The 13,359-nt window shown below is 47.2% G+C and overlaps 2 protein-coding genes across 2 annotated transcripts in view; both read right to left on the bottom strand.

Moving 5' to 3' along the window:
• Positions 1-2,429, bottom strand: part of MAPRE1 (microtubule associated protein RP/EB family member 1) — a 28,063-nt gene extending 25,634 nt beyond the window's left edge. The window contains exon 1 of the mRNA XM_058177247.1: positions 2,283-2,429. The gene's annotated coding sequence lies outside the window, so the exon portion shown is untranslated. The remainder of the gene's footprint in view (positions 1-2,282) is intronic.
• A 3,028-nt stretch (positions 2,430-5,457) lies between these two features.
• Positions 5,458-13,359, bottom strand: part of DNMT3B (DNA methyltransferase 3 beta) — a 37,220-nt gene continuing 29,318 nt past the window's right edge. The window contains exons 18-20 of the mRNA XM_058178218.1: positions 11,656-11,725; positions 11,128-11,246; positions 5,458-8,276 (exon numbers count right to left, since the gene is read on the bottom strand). Coding sequence (XP_058034201.1) covers positions 8,135-8,276; positions 11,128-11,246; positions 11,656-11,725 — 331 coding nt within the window. The 3' untranslated portion in view covers positions 5,458-8,134. The remainder of the gene's footprint in view (positions 8,277-11,127; positions 11,247-11,655; positions 11,726-13,359) is intronic.

The raw sequence follows: 13,359 nt of genomic DNA, 5'->3' as shown, positions 1-13,359 counted from the left end.
TCCTAGAGTCGCCCCAAACGATGAGATGACAGTATATACATTTTATTAAAAAATAGTAACAGATAAATAAAAGTCCTTGCACAAGGAGATTATAGGAGAGGCACACAACTGGGCATATAACTGCGGTCCTCCAAATGCTGCCGGATTACGGCCCCCTCCCAGCCGGCAGCCAGCGGTGAGAAAAAAAAAATGGAAACCAAACTCAGCAATTTCCAGGGAGAGCCAGCTTCCCTGCTTCTGAAACGAAAGAGCATTTCTGCCATTAGAACTAAGGTGGGACCCACAGCTTGGGGGCACGCAAGTTGGGAATACTCGAGAGGAGATATGGCCTCCCCCCAGCAGTATTCTAAGAGTCCCTTAGAAGAAATGGGTGCTGTAAAAATGCCCCAAAAATGAAAAAAATAAATGGAATATAATAAATATGAAATATAATAAATAAATCCTAAATAAAAGCTGAGTTTGGGGAGCCAGGCATTCTCTCTCACTGTGCTTAGAGGAGAGGCGGAACTGGAGAGGAAGAACTCTGCACACGCCCAGAGTAAGTCATCGAAAGGCAGGGGTGGAAATTTAAGAATAAAACAAACCGAAGTGGGGAAAAAGGCAGCCCTTCTTCTCCACCAGCAGGAAGGACTCTGCACATGCCTGGAGCAAGTATAGGAAAGGCAAAGTGGGAATTTAAGAATAAAATAAAAAATAAAAACTCTGAAGAAAAAAACCAGCTGCCATCCACCCACCCCCACCCAGGAGGGAGGACTCTGCACATGCCCAGAGCAAGTCAGTTAAAGGCATGATAGAAATCTAAGAGTAAAACCAATAAAACAAGTCAGAAGAAGAAAAAGCAGTCCCAAGGCCCCCCTCCCCCCTCCCCCAGCCCCAAAGCAGTAAGGATTCTCTGCACATGCCCAGAGCAACTCCTTTGAAAGGCAGGGTGGAAATGTATGAATAAAATAAAATAGAATAAGAAAAAGCCCCCACCCTAAAGCAGAGAGGACTCTGCACATGCTCAGAGCAATTCCCTGAAAAGGAGGTTGGAAATTTAAGTAAGAATTGGAACAAATAAAACAGAACACACACACACACACCCCAAAGAAGAGAGGTCTCTCTGCACATGACCAGAACAATTCTCTGAAAGGAAAAGTGGAAATCTAAGAATAAAGTAAAATAAGAAAAAAGCAGCACCTTAACCCACCCCCCAAAGCAGAGGACTCTCTGCAGGTGAAGAGAGGAGAAAGTCATTGAAAGGCATGGTGGAAATTTCATAAAAGAAATTTTATATATATATATATATAATTTATTTTATGAAATTTCCATTTTATAATTTATTTTATGAAATTTCTCTCTTCACGTTATATCTGGTAAAGATCATACAGAAAGTCATTGAAAGGCAAGGTGGAAATTTCATAAAAGAAATTTTATATATATATATATATAATTTATTTTATGAAATTTCCATTTTATGAAATATCTGGTAAAGATCATACAGAAAGTCATTGAAAGGCATGGTGGAAATTTCATAAAATAAATTATATATATATATAAATTATATATATATAATTTATTTTATAATTTATTTTATATATATATATATAAATGCAGCCCCCTCCCCACCCTTTTCTGCAGGCAGGGCAGCCTGAAGGAGCCCCCACCCCCGTCCCCCACATGGCAAAGGGGCTCTGGTTGACACCCACCCCAGCCACCCACAGGCCCCACAGAGTAGCTTTGGGGGCAGGGAAGCCCCCTCCCACCCCCCCACCCCCCAAAAAGGAGGGGTGGGATAGCAGGGCCTTGTGGGGGGGGAGGGGAGGAGAGCAGACCACTCCTCAAAAGCAGCGCCTTAGGGGGCAAAGGGTGGGGATGGGGGGGGAGAGAGAAGCCCCTTCTTTGGACCATACGCAGCCCCCTCCCCACAACCCATAATGAGGGAGGGCAGCCACCTTATGGGGAGGGGAGGGCAAGCCCCTTCCCCGCATTGGGAGGTTAAAATGGGGCGGGGGGGGGACGAGTTACGGGCCCTCCCCATCCTCTCTGACCCCCACCCCCCAGGCCCACTAACCGGGTTAGTTACGGAAAGCCAGGCCAGGTAGGCCCACGACCCCCTCACCCCGCCCCCAACCGACCCCCTTTCCTTCCCCCCCCCGCAACGAGGCGAGGGCGCAATTGGGATGAGACCCCGTAGCCCTTTAGCCTAGGCCAAGGCGGGGGAAGGGGAAGGGCCGAGCGGGGAGCCACCGCCTCGGTTTGGGGCCTCCCGCCCGCCTCGCCTCGCCCGCGCCTCCCGTTACCTCAGCGGCTCAGCCGTTCCGCCCGGCCCCGCCCGCCTCGCCCGGGATCTGACGTCACGCGCAGGCCGGCAGACGCGCTGACGTCACCCGCGGGAAAACGGAAGGGGAAGGAGGAAGGCGGGGCTCGGGGTTGCGCCGTTGCTAAGAGCCCGCCTTGCGGCTGAGGCGAAGGCCACGCCCTCCACGTGAGGTCACGCCCCCCTCTATTTGAAGCGGTGACTTCCAGCTTCTTTAACAGGCCTCGTTCACTGTTTACTCGACTTTAGCCGCTTTAATATATGCAGGCTTCCGCTCTATTTATTTATATTTTAAAAAATTATAAAAACCTGTTTTATTTATTAAATGAAATAAAGTATTATGATTGTAAATTATTATTAATGTTAACGCTGGCCGCTCCTCAGCCCATCTCGGCCCTTTGGCCGGAAGAGGCCGGGCAACACTTGATGTCTCTCCCGTTCCCATTGGCGGCGCTCGCAGGAGTGGGCGTGGCCTGACCTTAGCAGCCAATCGATGTTTAGGAGCTTCCTCTGGGCTGCCGCTGCCGGGGCTCTGAGTTCTGTGCTAGAAGGGCTTGCCTTTCCAAGGCGCTCTTTCTCTCCGGCTCATTTTCTTGGAGGATGGGAGGGCAGAGAAGGCCATTTGATGGCAAAGATGCTCTTTGCAAGAAGGTTAAATCTGGCCGTTAAATCCAAATCCTTTGGGAGTTATTCACTCTTACTTATCCTCCTGACACATATATTAAGCTCTTTGGCCATTGGGGTGGAAATAAACCCCGCAATTTAAACCAAACCGACTTTGCATACATTTTTTTCCAGAGGCTGATTTTGCGTAATATTCTAGAAGGAGAAATTGCCTTATTTTGAATTTATTTTGAAGTTCATTTCGATTAGATTCAGCTTGTTGAACAAACATTTCCCATGCATAGTTTAGTGATAGGTATGAACTAGTTCAGGGGTCTCCAACCTTGGCAACTTTAAGCCTGGTAGACTTCAACTCCCAGACTCCCCCAGCTGAGGAATTCTGGGAGTTGGAGTCCACAAGTCTTCAAGTTGCCAAGGTTGGAGACCCCTGGACTAGAAGAGCTCCAAGGTCTCTTCCAACTTCTATTCTAATTCTAATTCATTCCATTCCATTCTATTCTTCCCTTTCTTGTCTTGTTGAAGAAAATATTTGCAGATCCCTCGCATCCTGGACATAAACTGTTTCAACTCCTACCCTCAAAACGACGCTATAGAGCACTGCACACCAGAACAACTAGACACAAGAACAGTTTTTTCCCGAAGGCCATCACTCTGCTAAACAAATAATTCCCTCAACACTGTCAAACTATTTACTGAATCTGCACTACTATTAATCTTCTCATCGTTCCCATCACCAATCTCTTTCCACTTATGACTGTATGACTTAACTTGTTGCTGGCAATCCTTATGATTTATATTGATATATTGATCATCAATTGTGTTGTAGATGTTGTACCTTGATGAACGTATCTTTTATGTACACTGAGAGCATATGCACCAAGACAAATTCCTTGTGTGTCCAATCACACTTGGCCAATAAAATTCTATTCTATTCTATTCTATTCTATTCTATTCTATTCTATTCTATTCTATTGTTTCTTGTCTTGCCTTCTGATGCTTTGGAAAATAAACTGACCCACTCTTCTTTATGGCAGCCCCTCAAATACTGGAATATCATATCATATATACCCCTCCTAGATTAGACAAACCCAAAACCTGCAGCTGTTCTTCATATGTTTTAAGTCTCCAGGCCCTTAATCATCTTAGTTGCTCTTCTTTACACTTTTTCCATAGTCTCAAGATCTGAAATGTATTTGAGCCATATCAGTGGGCACGTGAGTGTTGCCCTTGCTCAGCTCAGCATGTGCTGATTTCTGGGCTTTCTGGGCACACTGGAAGTCAGCAAACAGGCTGTTTCTGGCCTCTAGAGGGCCTCAGGGCGGTGGGGAAGGCATTTTTGCCCCCTCTAGGCTCCTAAAAAGGCTCTGGAGAATGAGAAAAACAGGCTTACCAGACCCCCCCCAATGCCATCTTGTGCCAAAAGCTGGAGGAGTGCAGGAGGGTCGCACACACGTGTGGAGTGGTGGGGCACATTGAATTATGGGTGTGGGCATGCGCATGTGTACCCCTGCGCTCCCCTCCCCACTTTTGGCACGCAACGGCAAAAACCCATCACTGCTACATCCTATTCTATATTCAATCCCTCTCAAACCCCTGCAGGAGTTGTTGGGACTCCACACACCCCCTCCCGAGCCTGTCCTCATGGAGGAGAGTGAGGGAGAGGAGCCAGCAAGGCCTCTCTTGCCAGGACCCTCCTCAAGTTCCAGCTGCAGGCCAGGAGGAGGAGCTGACAAGGCCTCCCTCTCCCGCACCCTCCTCCTCCCTGGCAACGCCTCTCAAGTCCCAGCAATGAAAAGATAAGCTGTGCAGCAAAGGAAAAGGTGTGGCAGGCTCAGAGATTGCTGAGTCACTGAGCCACACCCCACAGGGTATAAAAGTGGGTGGAGCTGCCATGTGGCCCTTGTGACAGACAAAAAAGCTACCAAGGGTGCACTGCAGCTCGGTTGTTGGAGGGTTAAAGCACTTTGTCAGTGAGTTTTGGCAACGGTTCTCGGACACGAGATAACGGACTCAGAACTTGGCAGGCTTTTGCACGGGTCACTGCAAAGTTGAGTATTTCCAGGTCTGTAGCACCTAGACTGAGAGACACGCGTCTTTGTGTTTGCTCTGTGAAGTGGGACATAACGGGTTTATATTCAATACAGTCCCTCTCAAACCCCTAAAATGGACGCCCTTCAAAGCTGCAAATCACAGATGGGGAGACCCCTCATCCCACCCCAATTGCACCCTTTCCCACCCGCTGAAGAAAGAAGTGGACCTCCATAAAGATCTCATAACTCAAATTTAGGAAGGACAAGATCGGGCAATTGTCTCCCCTAAGCAAGGGGACTCTGCAACTCCCAGAATTCCCGAGCCAGCCATACATGGGAATTCTGGGAGTTGGAAGTCCACAGCTCATAAAGCTGCCAGTTTTATTCATTCCTGCCCTTAAGGCTTTGACCTCATCCATTACGAACACGCCCACCCCAAATAAAAACAACAGGCCACTGCTGTTATAGAACACTGACTTTAATTAAACCGTAATAAATGTTTAAGGCAAATGTGTGTCAAAACCGTTTCGTTTTCAGCACTAAGAACACCAAAGGAAAAAAAGAGGAGGGGATTTCCCCCACCCTCGCTAAGGCTCACTTGCAGCCGTCCTTTTTGGAGGGTCGAGCTTCAGTCCCATGAAGCTTTTTTTTTTTAAAAGGGAAGAAAAAAAGTTTTTTTTAAAAAAAAAAGAGTATATAAAAGCACACAACACCGTTTTGATGTTAGAAAAGTATAAAAAAAAACATAGCACCAACGTAAGAGGTCCTTTGAAAATCTTGGAAATGTCATTTCTGAAATGTTCTCTCTTAAAAATGCCGTAAAAAGGAGCTTTTATTATTGCTACTTTTTATTATTAATTTTTAATATTCTCTTACAAACCAGAAGGGATCCAATAGAAATCTTTCCAGCGACCGAAGATGAAAAATTCGCTATATTCTTCAAAAGTGGGTGAAGGGGGAAGATAAAAGCAGAAGGCACATTGAATGGCTAGTTACAAGCACCCACGCTTGCAAACCCCATCTCCTGAACAGCCCCCCAAGTCGGGGGTGGGAGCTGCAGAATTCCCCGTTGACCCTCGTTCGCTTGTGGCATGCAAGCTCCATTCACAGGACCAAGGATTCCGTTCACAAACCAGCAAACGCACCTAAAACATATAATACAGTAATGATTGTCCCACACCCGGAGGGATCACCCCACGGCATTCGCACAAGCACGGATTCACAAACACACACTTCACCCAAATTCGGGCAGGGATTTCAGTGGCTCAGGAACGCGACATACACACACACACCTCCAAGGAATCTCTACTTCTGCCCTTAAAGTACTGGCGTCTGTTTTCAATGGCACTTGCCCGTCCCTGAGACTTGTCACTCCTACCGGCGTAGCATCCTTTGGGATGCCAGCAGCAGCTGGAGAATTGCCAGCGGGCGTTGGGCAAAGGAAAGACTGGCAAAAGAGGTGGGCAGAGAGCCAGACGTGGGCAATCCCCTTGGCACAGAACCGACTATAGCTGGACGCTTTTTCCACGCTTCCCGTTGAGGCAACGCCTTCTGGAGTGCGCAGAAGCCGCGTCGTCGGATAACGTGAAGTGGTATTCCTTTAGCAACCTCAAATACTGACAAGGAAAAGGAAGGAGAGAACCCCCCCCAACAGCTCCCGTTTGGCAATCTTGATATCCAAGCAAAGGCCCCCCATCTCTGATGGCAAGTTGGAAGTTGGTTCAAGAGTAACACTGGCATCACCGCCATACCCCGTTTCTGCCAATGTTTCAAAAGAGAGTTTGCTTTATCTGGGAATATATATGTATATATTCCACTCCAATATATATCTGATTTTGGACGGGCGTCCCAGTTGCAGAGAACGCAAAGGAGCGTTAACTTGTCTCCTGCAACTCCTGCGGTTTGGTTCATACAAACACTGGGAAGTCCAGAGTAAGGCATCGATGTGTAGCCCATCCACCTGCCCGCCAAGGCGAACATGGGAACGCCGATTGCCAAAATCATGGCAAAGTTTCGGATTAGGAAAACGAGTGAGCAGAAAGATCCTACAAATTCTCAGGGTGCCTTTATCCCCCAGGGAGTGGCATCCATCCCACCCACCCTCCCTCCCTAACTCTTATCCTGGTCTGTTGAAATCAGGGTTTGAAGAACGGACGCTCAAGGAAAACCATCAAATGGATGAAAATAGCAGCATCGGTGAGGTCCGCTGGGGCCCAAAGATGGAAACGCAGCTTTAGGGTTTGAGAATCTCGTAGCAGCTTTTAAACTCTCTTTCTCTCTGCAAGGGGTTGGATTCTTCGAAGAGCGAAGGGCAAATCGCAGTAAACATTTGTAGATTTGTCTTTTTTTCGGGGGATGCGATGGGTTTCCCGTTTTCCTCCGCTGCCCGCTGGGAACTTCCCTGCCTCTGAAAGGACCACGGTTGTGCAAATGCTCTCGCACAGCTCTTTAAAAAATAAAAAACGCCCAGCGAAAATTGAAACGGGGTTGAAGAAGTGTCCTTTGCACTAAAATCCACCCCCCAATACATTTTTCTCCGCATTAAAGGCATCGTGTAATTTAAACATATAACAGCGTATGTATGGCACGGTTCATTTTTTTTTCCTTTCCCATTTTGGCTCCATGTAGTAGGATTATCGCCCGGTTTTTGCATCCAGCCCAAATTCCTCCCTAGGAATTTTCACATCCGGCTGCAAAATGGCTGTAAAAGTCTCTCCCCACCCCCAACCCCCTGAAGTCTTACGTTCTTTAAAAAAAAATTTAAAACAAAAAAGAAGAAAAGAAAAAAGAAAAATTTCCCTGTTTTTTTTCCCAGTGCGAACAATGGGAGAAACCCAAGTCAAGTTGGCTCATTGCTACAGGCAGACGGGTGTCCCTGGAGTTGCAGTTTTCCCGTTTTCAAGTTTTCGCTTTGGTTCTCGCGCCCGTTCAAAAAACGGTTCTTCGAGCAGCCTCAGTTTCCCCATCCGCACAAGACGAGGGGTGAATGCTACCTCTCTGCAGTTCCCCCCAAAATCTGTTTGTTTGGTTGTTTGTTTTGTTTTTTGGCACAGCGGGAACGCAAAGATCTGGATGGAAAGAATTTTTCTGCGGAAGAGGTCTCCTTTATACAGGGGGAGGGGTGTCGAGGTGGGTCTTGGCTCTTCTCCTTCCACCCGGGAGACCGCAGGACCCCTGCAGCCTAATCGCAGGAAAAATAATCCTTCAGGGGGGCAAAGAGGTGGCGGATGACGGGGACGCTCCAAGACCTCCCTAGCAGCTTCTGACGTGCCAGGCGACCCATGTTGGACACATCGGTGTAGTGGAGCGGGAAGCCAAAGATCCTGGGGGGGAGAAGAGACCGTTAGCCCAGCAAAGATGATTACAGCTAGTCCTCGACTTACGATCAAAGTTTCTATTGCTAAACAAGGCGGGTCGTTCATGAGTCCTGCCCAATTTTCCCCTCTTCTCCCCCCACGGTTGTTAAGAATGCAGCTGCGCGGGTGATAGAGGGAGCCCCTCGTGGCTCCCATGTTACACCACCCCTGCGCAGACTGCACTGGCTACCTGTGGCCTTTCAGGTGCGCTTCAAGGTCTTGGTTACCATCTTTAAAGCGCTCCATGGCATAGGGCCGGGTTATTTACGGGACCGCCTACTACCACCGATCGCCTCCCACCGACCCGTACGCTCTCACAGAGAGGGACTCCTTAGGGTGCCGTCCACCAGGCAGTGCCGACTGGCGACACCCAGGGGAAGGGCCTTCTCTGTGGGGGCTCCCACCCTCTGGAACGAGCTTCCCCCAGGGCTTCGTCAACTTCCTGACCTCCGAACCTTCCGCCACGAGCTTAAGACACATCTATTTTTTTGCGCAGGGCTAGCCTAGGGTTTTAGTTTTTAAATTTAGTTTTTAGTGGGGTTTTATATTATTTTATTCTAGTGATATTTTTAATTCGGCCTAATTAATAAGTTTTTTAATTGTTGTTTTTACCTGTATTATTTGCATGTTTTTATCTGGCTGTGAACCGCCCTGAGTCCTTCAGGAGATAGGGCGGTATAAAAATTCGAATAAATAAATAAATAATAAATAAGTCACTGCAGTCATGCAGCCATTAAAAGAGAATCCGGCTTCTCTCATTAACGTTGCTTGTCCGAAACCGGCTGGGAAGGGTTGAGTGAGCTGGGCTCAGTTTTACGACCTTTCTTGGGATAGTTGTTAAGTGAATCACTGCAGTTGTTAAAGTTAGGAACACCCGTGGACTTGGCTTGCCAGAAGGCCGCAAAAGGGGATCACGTGACCCTGGGACACTGCGACCGTCATAAATATGAGCCAAGTGTCTGGATTTTGATCATGTGACCCTGGGGAAGCTGCAACGGTCGTAAGTGTGAAAAACAATCATAAGTCACTTTTTCATTGCCTTTGCAATTTTCGAATGGTCACTAAATGAACTGTTGTTAGTAGGTAATTACTATCAGTAATTCCTAGTGCCTATAAAAAAATTCCCAATATCACCTTTAATCGATTGTTTTAAGTGTGAAAAATGGTCATAAGTCCCTTTTTTCAACACCATTGTAACTTTCAACACGCCAATCAAGGAGTACCCAAACAAGCTAAAAGTAAACAACCCAATTGAGGAACTACCAAGACGTCTCCCACCGATTCTGACAGGGCAAGCTACTTGTATATAAACAGAGAGCAAACCCTCCTCCCTTCTAGCACTGATGATGTTCCCTAGATGGGTCATGAAACTGCAAGAAAACCACCAAGCTCAGAGAGCCCCAAGGAGCCCCACAGTCCTCCTCCTCTTCCTCTTTCCTCTCCCTTCTAAATATCAATGCTAGGATGTGGGGGGGGCTTACTATTTATGAAGGCGAATATATGTTTCCCAGGATAACATTGCAGGATCCAATCTGGGTCGGTAAACAGGACCAGAGTTTTAGTCTTCCGAGCTTTCAGACTTTACTATTTATATACAAGTGGTTTGCCCTAGAGAGCAACACCCCACTCCCTTATAGAAGGGATGATATTCCCTATTTGGGTGATAAAATTCTGCAAGACAACAGCCAAGCTCAGAGAGGACTGAGGACCCCATAGTCCTCCTCTTCATCCTCTCTGCAATCCCCACTTCTTTCTAGCCCTGATACTATTACCTAGTTGGGCCATGAAACATCTGCAAGAAAACCACCAAGCTCAGAGAGCACCAAGGAGCCCCACAGTCCTCTTCCTGCTCCTCTTCCTCTCCACAAACTCCCCTCCCTCCTAGCACTGATCATGTAATCTAGTTGGGCCATGAAACGTCTGCAAGAAAACAGCCAAGCTCAGAGAGCACCAAGAATTTTACGGTTGTGTTATGTTTCAAGGGGACACATCTCTTTTTTTTTTTTTTTTGGCATTTCATACTGGGAAATGAGAGCATTTACTCACAGAGTCACAGAGAGGTGGGTTACCCTCTGCAGGCTGTAAAACAACACCAAGAAATTGCCAGGGAAATTCTCAAACTTCTCAAGAACAGGAAAGAGGGAGAACAACAGCAGAAGGTAAGTTTTGCAAGACGAGAAAATGATCAGAAAATTGCATAGTGGGCCTCTTCGAACCTGAGGTCCCCAAATAGCATCCCCACCCCCAATTAGCAGGACAACATCAGGTCTGCATGAGAACGTGTGAACACCAATATATCTGAGCAACGTGTTGGAGAAAACTCTTTTGGAGTCTACAGCTCGTAGAATAAATGCAGAATAATTGATTCATCCTCTTTGCCAAATACAAGGCACAGAAACGGGAACTCCTCGACTTATGACGGTCATTGAGCCAGCAATTTTGGTCGTAAGTTGTGATGATCACCAAGCAGGGCCGTGCCTGATTTTGCAACCATTTTTGAAAGGTTGTTTAAGTGAATGCAGTGGTCATAAAGCAAACCCTGCTGTCGTTAAGCAAACCCTGGCTAGGGGATTCTGGGAGTGGAAGCCCACCCATCTTAAAGCAGGCTGGCTGGAGAATTCTGGGAGTGGAAGCCCACCCATCTCAAAGCAGGCTGGCTGCGGGATTCTGGGAGTGGAAGCCCACCCCTCTTAAAGCTGCCGTAGAGTCTTCCGTATGAAGCCATTCCAGGACTGATGTGTTTTCCCACCCCTTCCTTCCTTCCTCCTCCCCCCCCCATCCCCACATCGCGGGTTCCCTCGCCCTGCCCACCCCTCACCTTTCCAACTCTGTGCACCATAAATCGTCATCCTTCCCATTCATGGAGACGGGCAAAGTCTTGGACCTCCCCTGCCGAATGGAGTTACTCTTCGTGGTGATGGTCCGAACTTTCTTCATCTGCAGAAGAAAAGCAGAGAATGAAGAAGACCATTTGGGGGGGGGCAGAGGGAGGAAGCAGGTTCCTGAGTGACCAAGGATGTCAGCGCAGGCAGCATTCTAATGGGGAGTGGGGGGGGGAACTGTTTTTTGTTCGCGGCCAGCTGGAACAGTCCTAAGTATGAAAAATGGTCCTAAGTCCTTGTAACTTCAAGCAGTCACTAAACAAACCATTGTCACAATCTCCTTTGACCATCAGGGTGACCGAGGACACTGGGCTGGAAAGAAGGGAGGGCCAACACGCCCCCAAGCCCCCCTCCCCATGTTTTGCAATCACGACATCCGGCACGCACAAACAGGAGCTGTTCTGCACCCTCCTTTATCCCAGGCGAGAATAACGGGGGAGGGGGGGGACGACAATTGGGGTTACCTTCGCCCTCCGACTGTACTCCAAGCAATCCTGAAGCTCCAGCTTGTCTCCCTTGGAGGCCACCAGGGGCCTGGAAAGAGAAGAAAAGGTTTATGAGACTCTGTGATCCACACGCACGCACGCCAACCACGCTTTCCCAAAAGTCACGCTGTTTGTAGGGTGCAGGAAACGCTCCCCAGGAAAAGAGATCACAAGACACCGATAGAGGAGAGCATTTGTGGCTCAGGGTAGAAATGAAGGGGTCCTTCGTGGTCTCTGAGCTTGGGGGTTTTCTTGCAGACGTTTCGCGACCCAACTAGTTAATGTCATTAGTGGTAGAAAGGTGGAGGGTTGGAGGAAGAGTCAGAGGATGGGGCAATCGTTCGTCCTCTCTAAGCTTCTCCCCCTTGCCCTCCTCTTCCTCCTCCTCCTCCTCCTCTCCACACCCATCCCTCCTTTCTAGCATTGTTGATGCTATCTCGTTGGGTCATGAAACATCTGCAAGAAAACCATCGGATTCAGAGAGCACCAAGGGCCCTCGGACCAAAGCATACACATACACACACACACAAACGCAAACTAACGTCACATCTGTATTCCAAAACATCGCACGGGCATCCGTGTGTGTGTGTGTGTGTGTGTGTGTGTGTGTGTGTGTGTAAACCACTGAGAAATCTACTTCCCATCTTGATATGTAGGGTGCAGGGAACGCTCCATAGGAAAACACGTCAAAAACCCATACAATGAGCAAACACAGAGAGAGGGGGAGAGAGAAAGAGAGGGAGGAAGGGAGAGAGAGAGGGAGAAAGAGAGAGGGAGATATAGAGGGAGAGAGGAGAGAGGGGGAGAGAGGAGGGAGAGAGAGAGGGAGACAGTGAGAAGGAGAGAGAATAGAATAGAATAGAATAGAATAGAATAGAATAGAATAGAATAGAATAGAATAGAATAGAATAGAATTTTTTATTGGCCAAGTGTGATTGGACACACAAGGGATTTGTCTTTGGTACATAGGCTCTCAGTGTACATAAAAGAAAAGATACCTTCATCAAGAATGATAAGGTACAATACTTAATGATAGTCATATGCTACAAATAAGCAATCATATATATAGAATAGAATAGAATAGAATAGAATAGAATAGAATAGAATAGAATAGAATAGAATATTTTATTGGCCAAGTGTGATTTGACACACAAGGAATTTGTCTTGGTGCATACGTTCTCAGTGTACATAAAAGAAAAAATACCTTCATCAAGAATCATAAGGTACAATACTTAATGATAGTCATATGCTACAAATAAGCAATCATATATATAGAATATAGAATAGAATAGAATAGAATAGAATAGAATAGAATAGAATAGAATAGAATAGAATTTTAATTGGCCAAGTGTGATTGGACACACAAGGAATTTGTCTTGGTGCATCTGCTCTCAGTGTACATAAAAGAAAAAATACCTTCATCAAGAGATATAGAGGGAGAGAGGGGAGAGAGAAAGAGAGGGAGAGAGAGAGAGACAGAGGAAGGGAGACAGGAAGAGAGGAGAGAATGGAGTGGGAAACAGAGAGAGACAGAGAGAGAGAGAGAGAGAGAGAGAGAGATACAAGGTGACAGAGAGAGGGAGAGACAGACAGACAGACAGAGGGAGAATATATTACATCTGTTTCCCCAAAAACCTCACAGGCTTTCTTGGGGTGGGGGTGGGGTAGCCACTGAAAGCCCTT

The sequence above is a fragment of the Ahaetulla prasina genome, chromosome 3 (assembly GCF_028640845.1).
Source record: "Ahaetulla prasina isolate Xishuangbanna chromosome 3, ASM2864084v1, whole genome shotgun sequence".
NCBI lineage: Eukaryota > Metazoa > Chordata > Lepidosauria > Squamata > Colubridae > Ahaetulla > Ahaetulla prasina.
The sequence above is the reverse complement of the archived record's forward strand: the minus strand, read 5'-3'. Positions and strand labels throughout refer to the sequence as shown.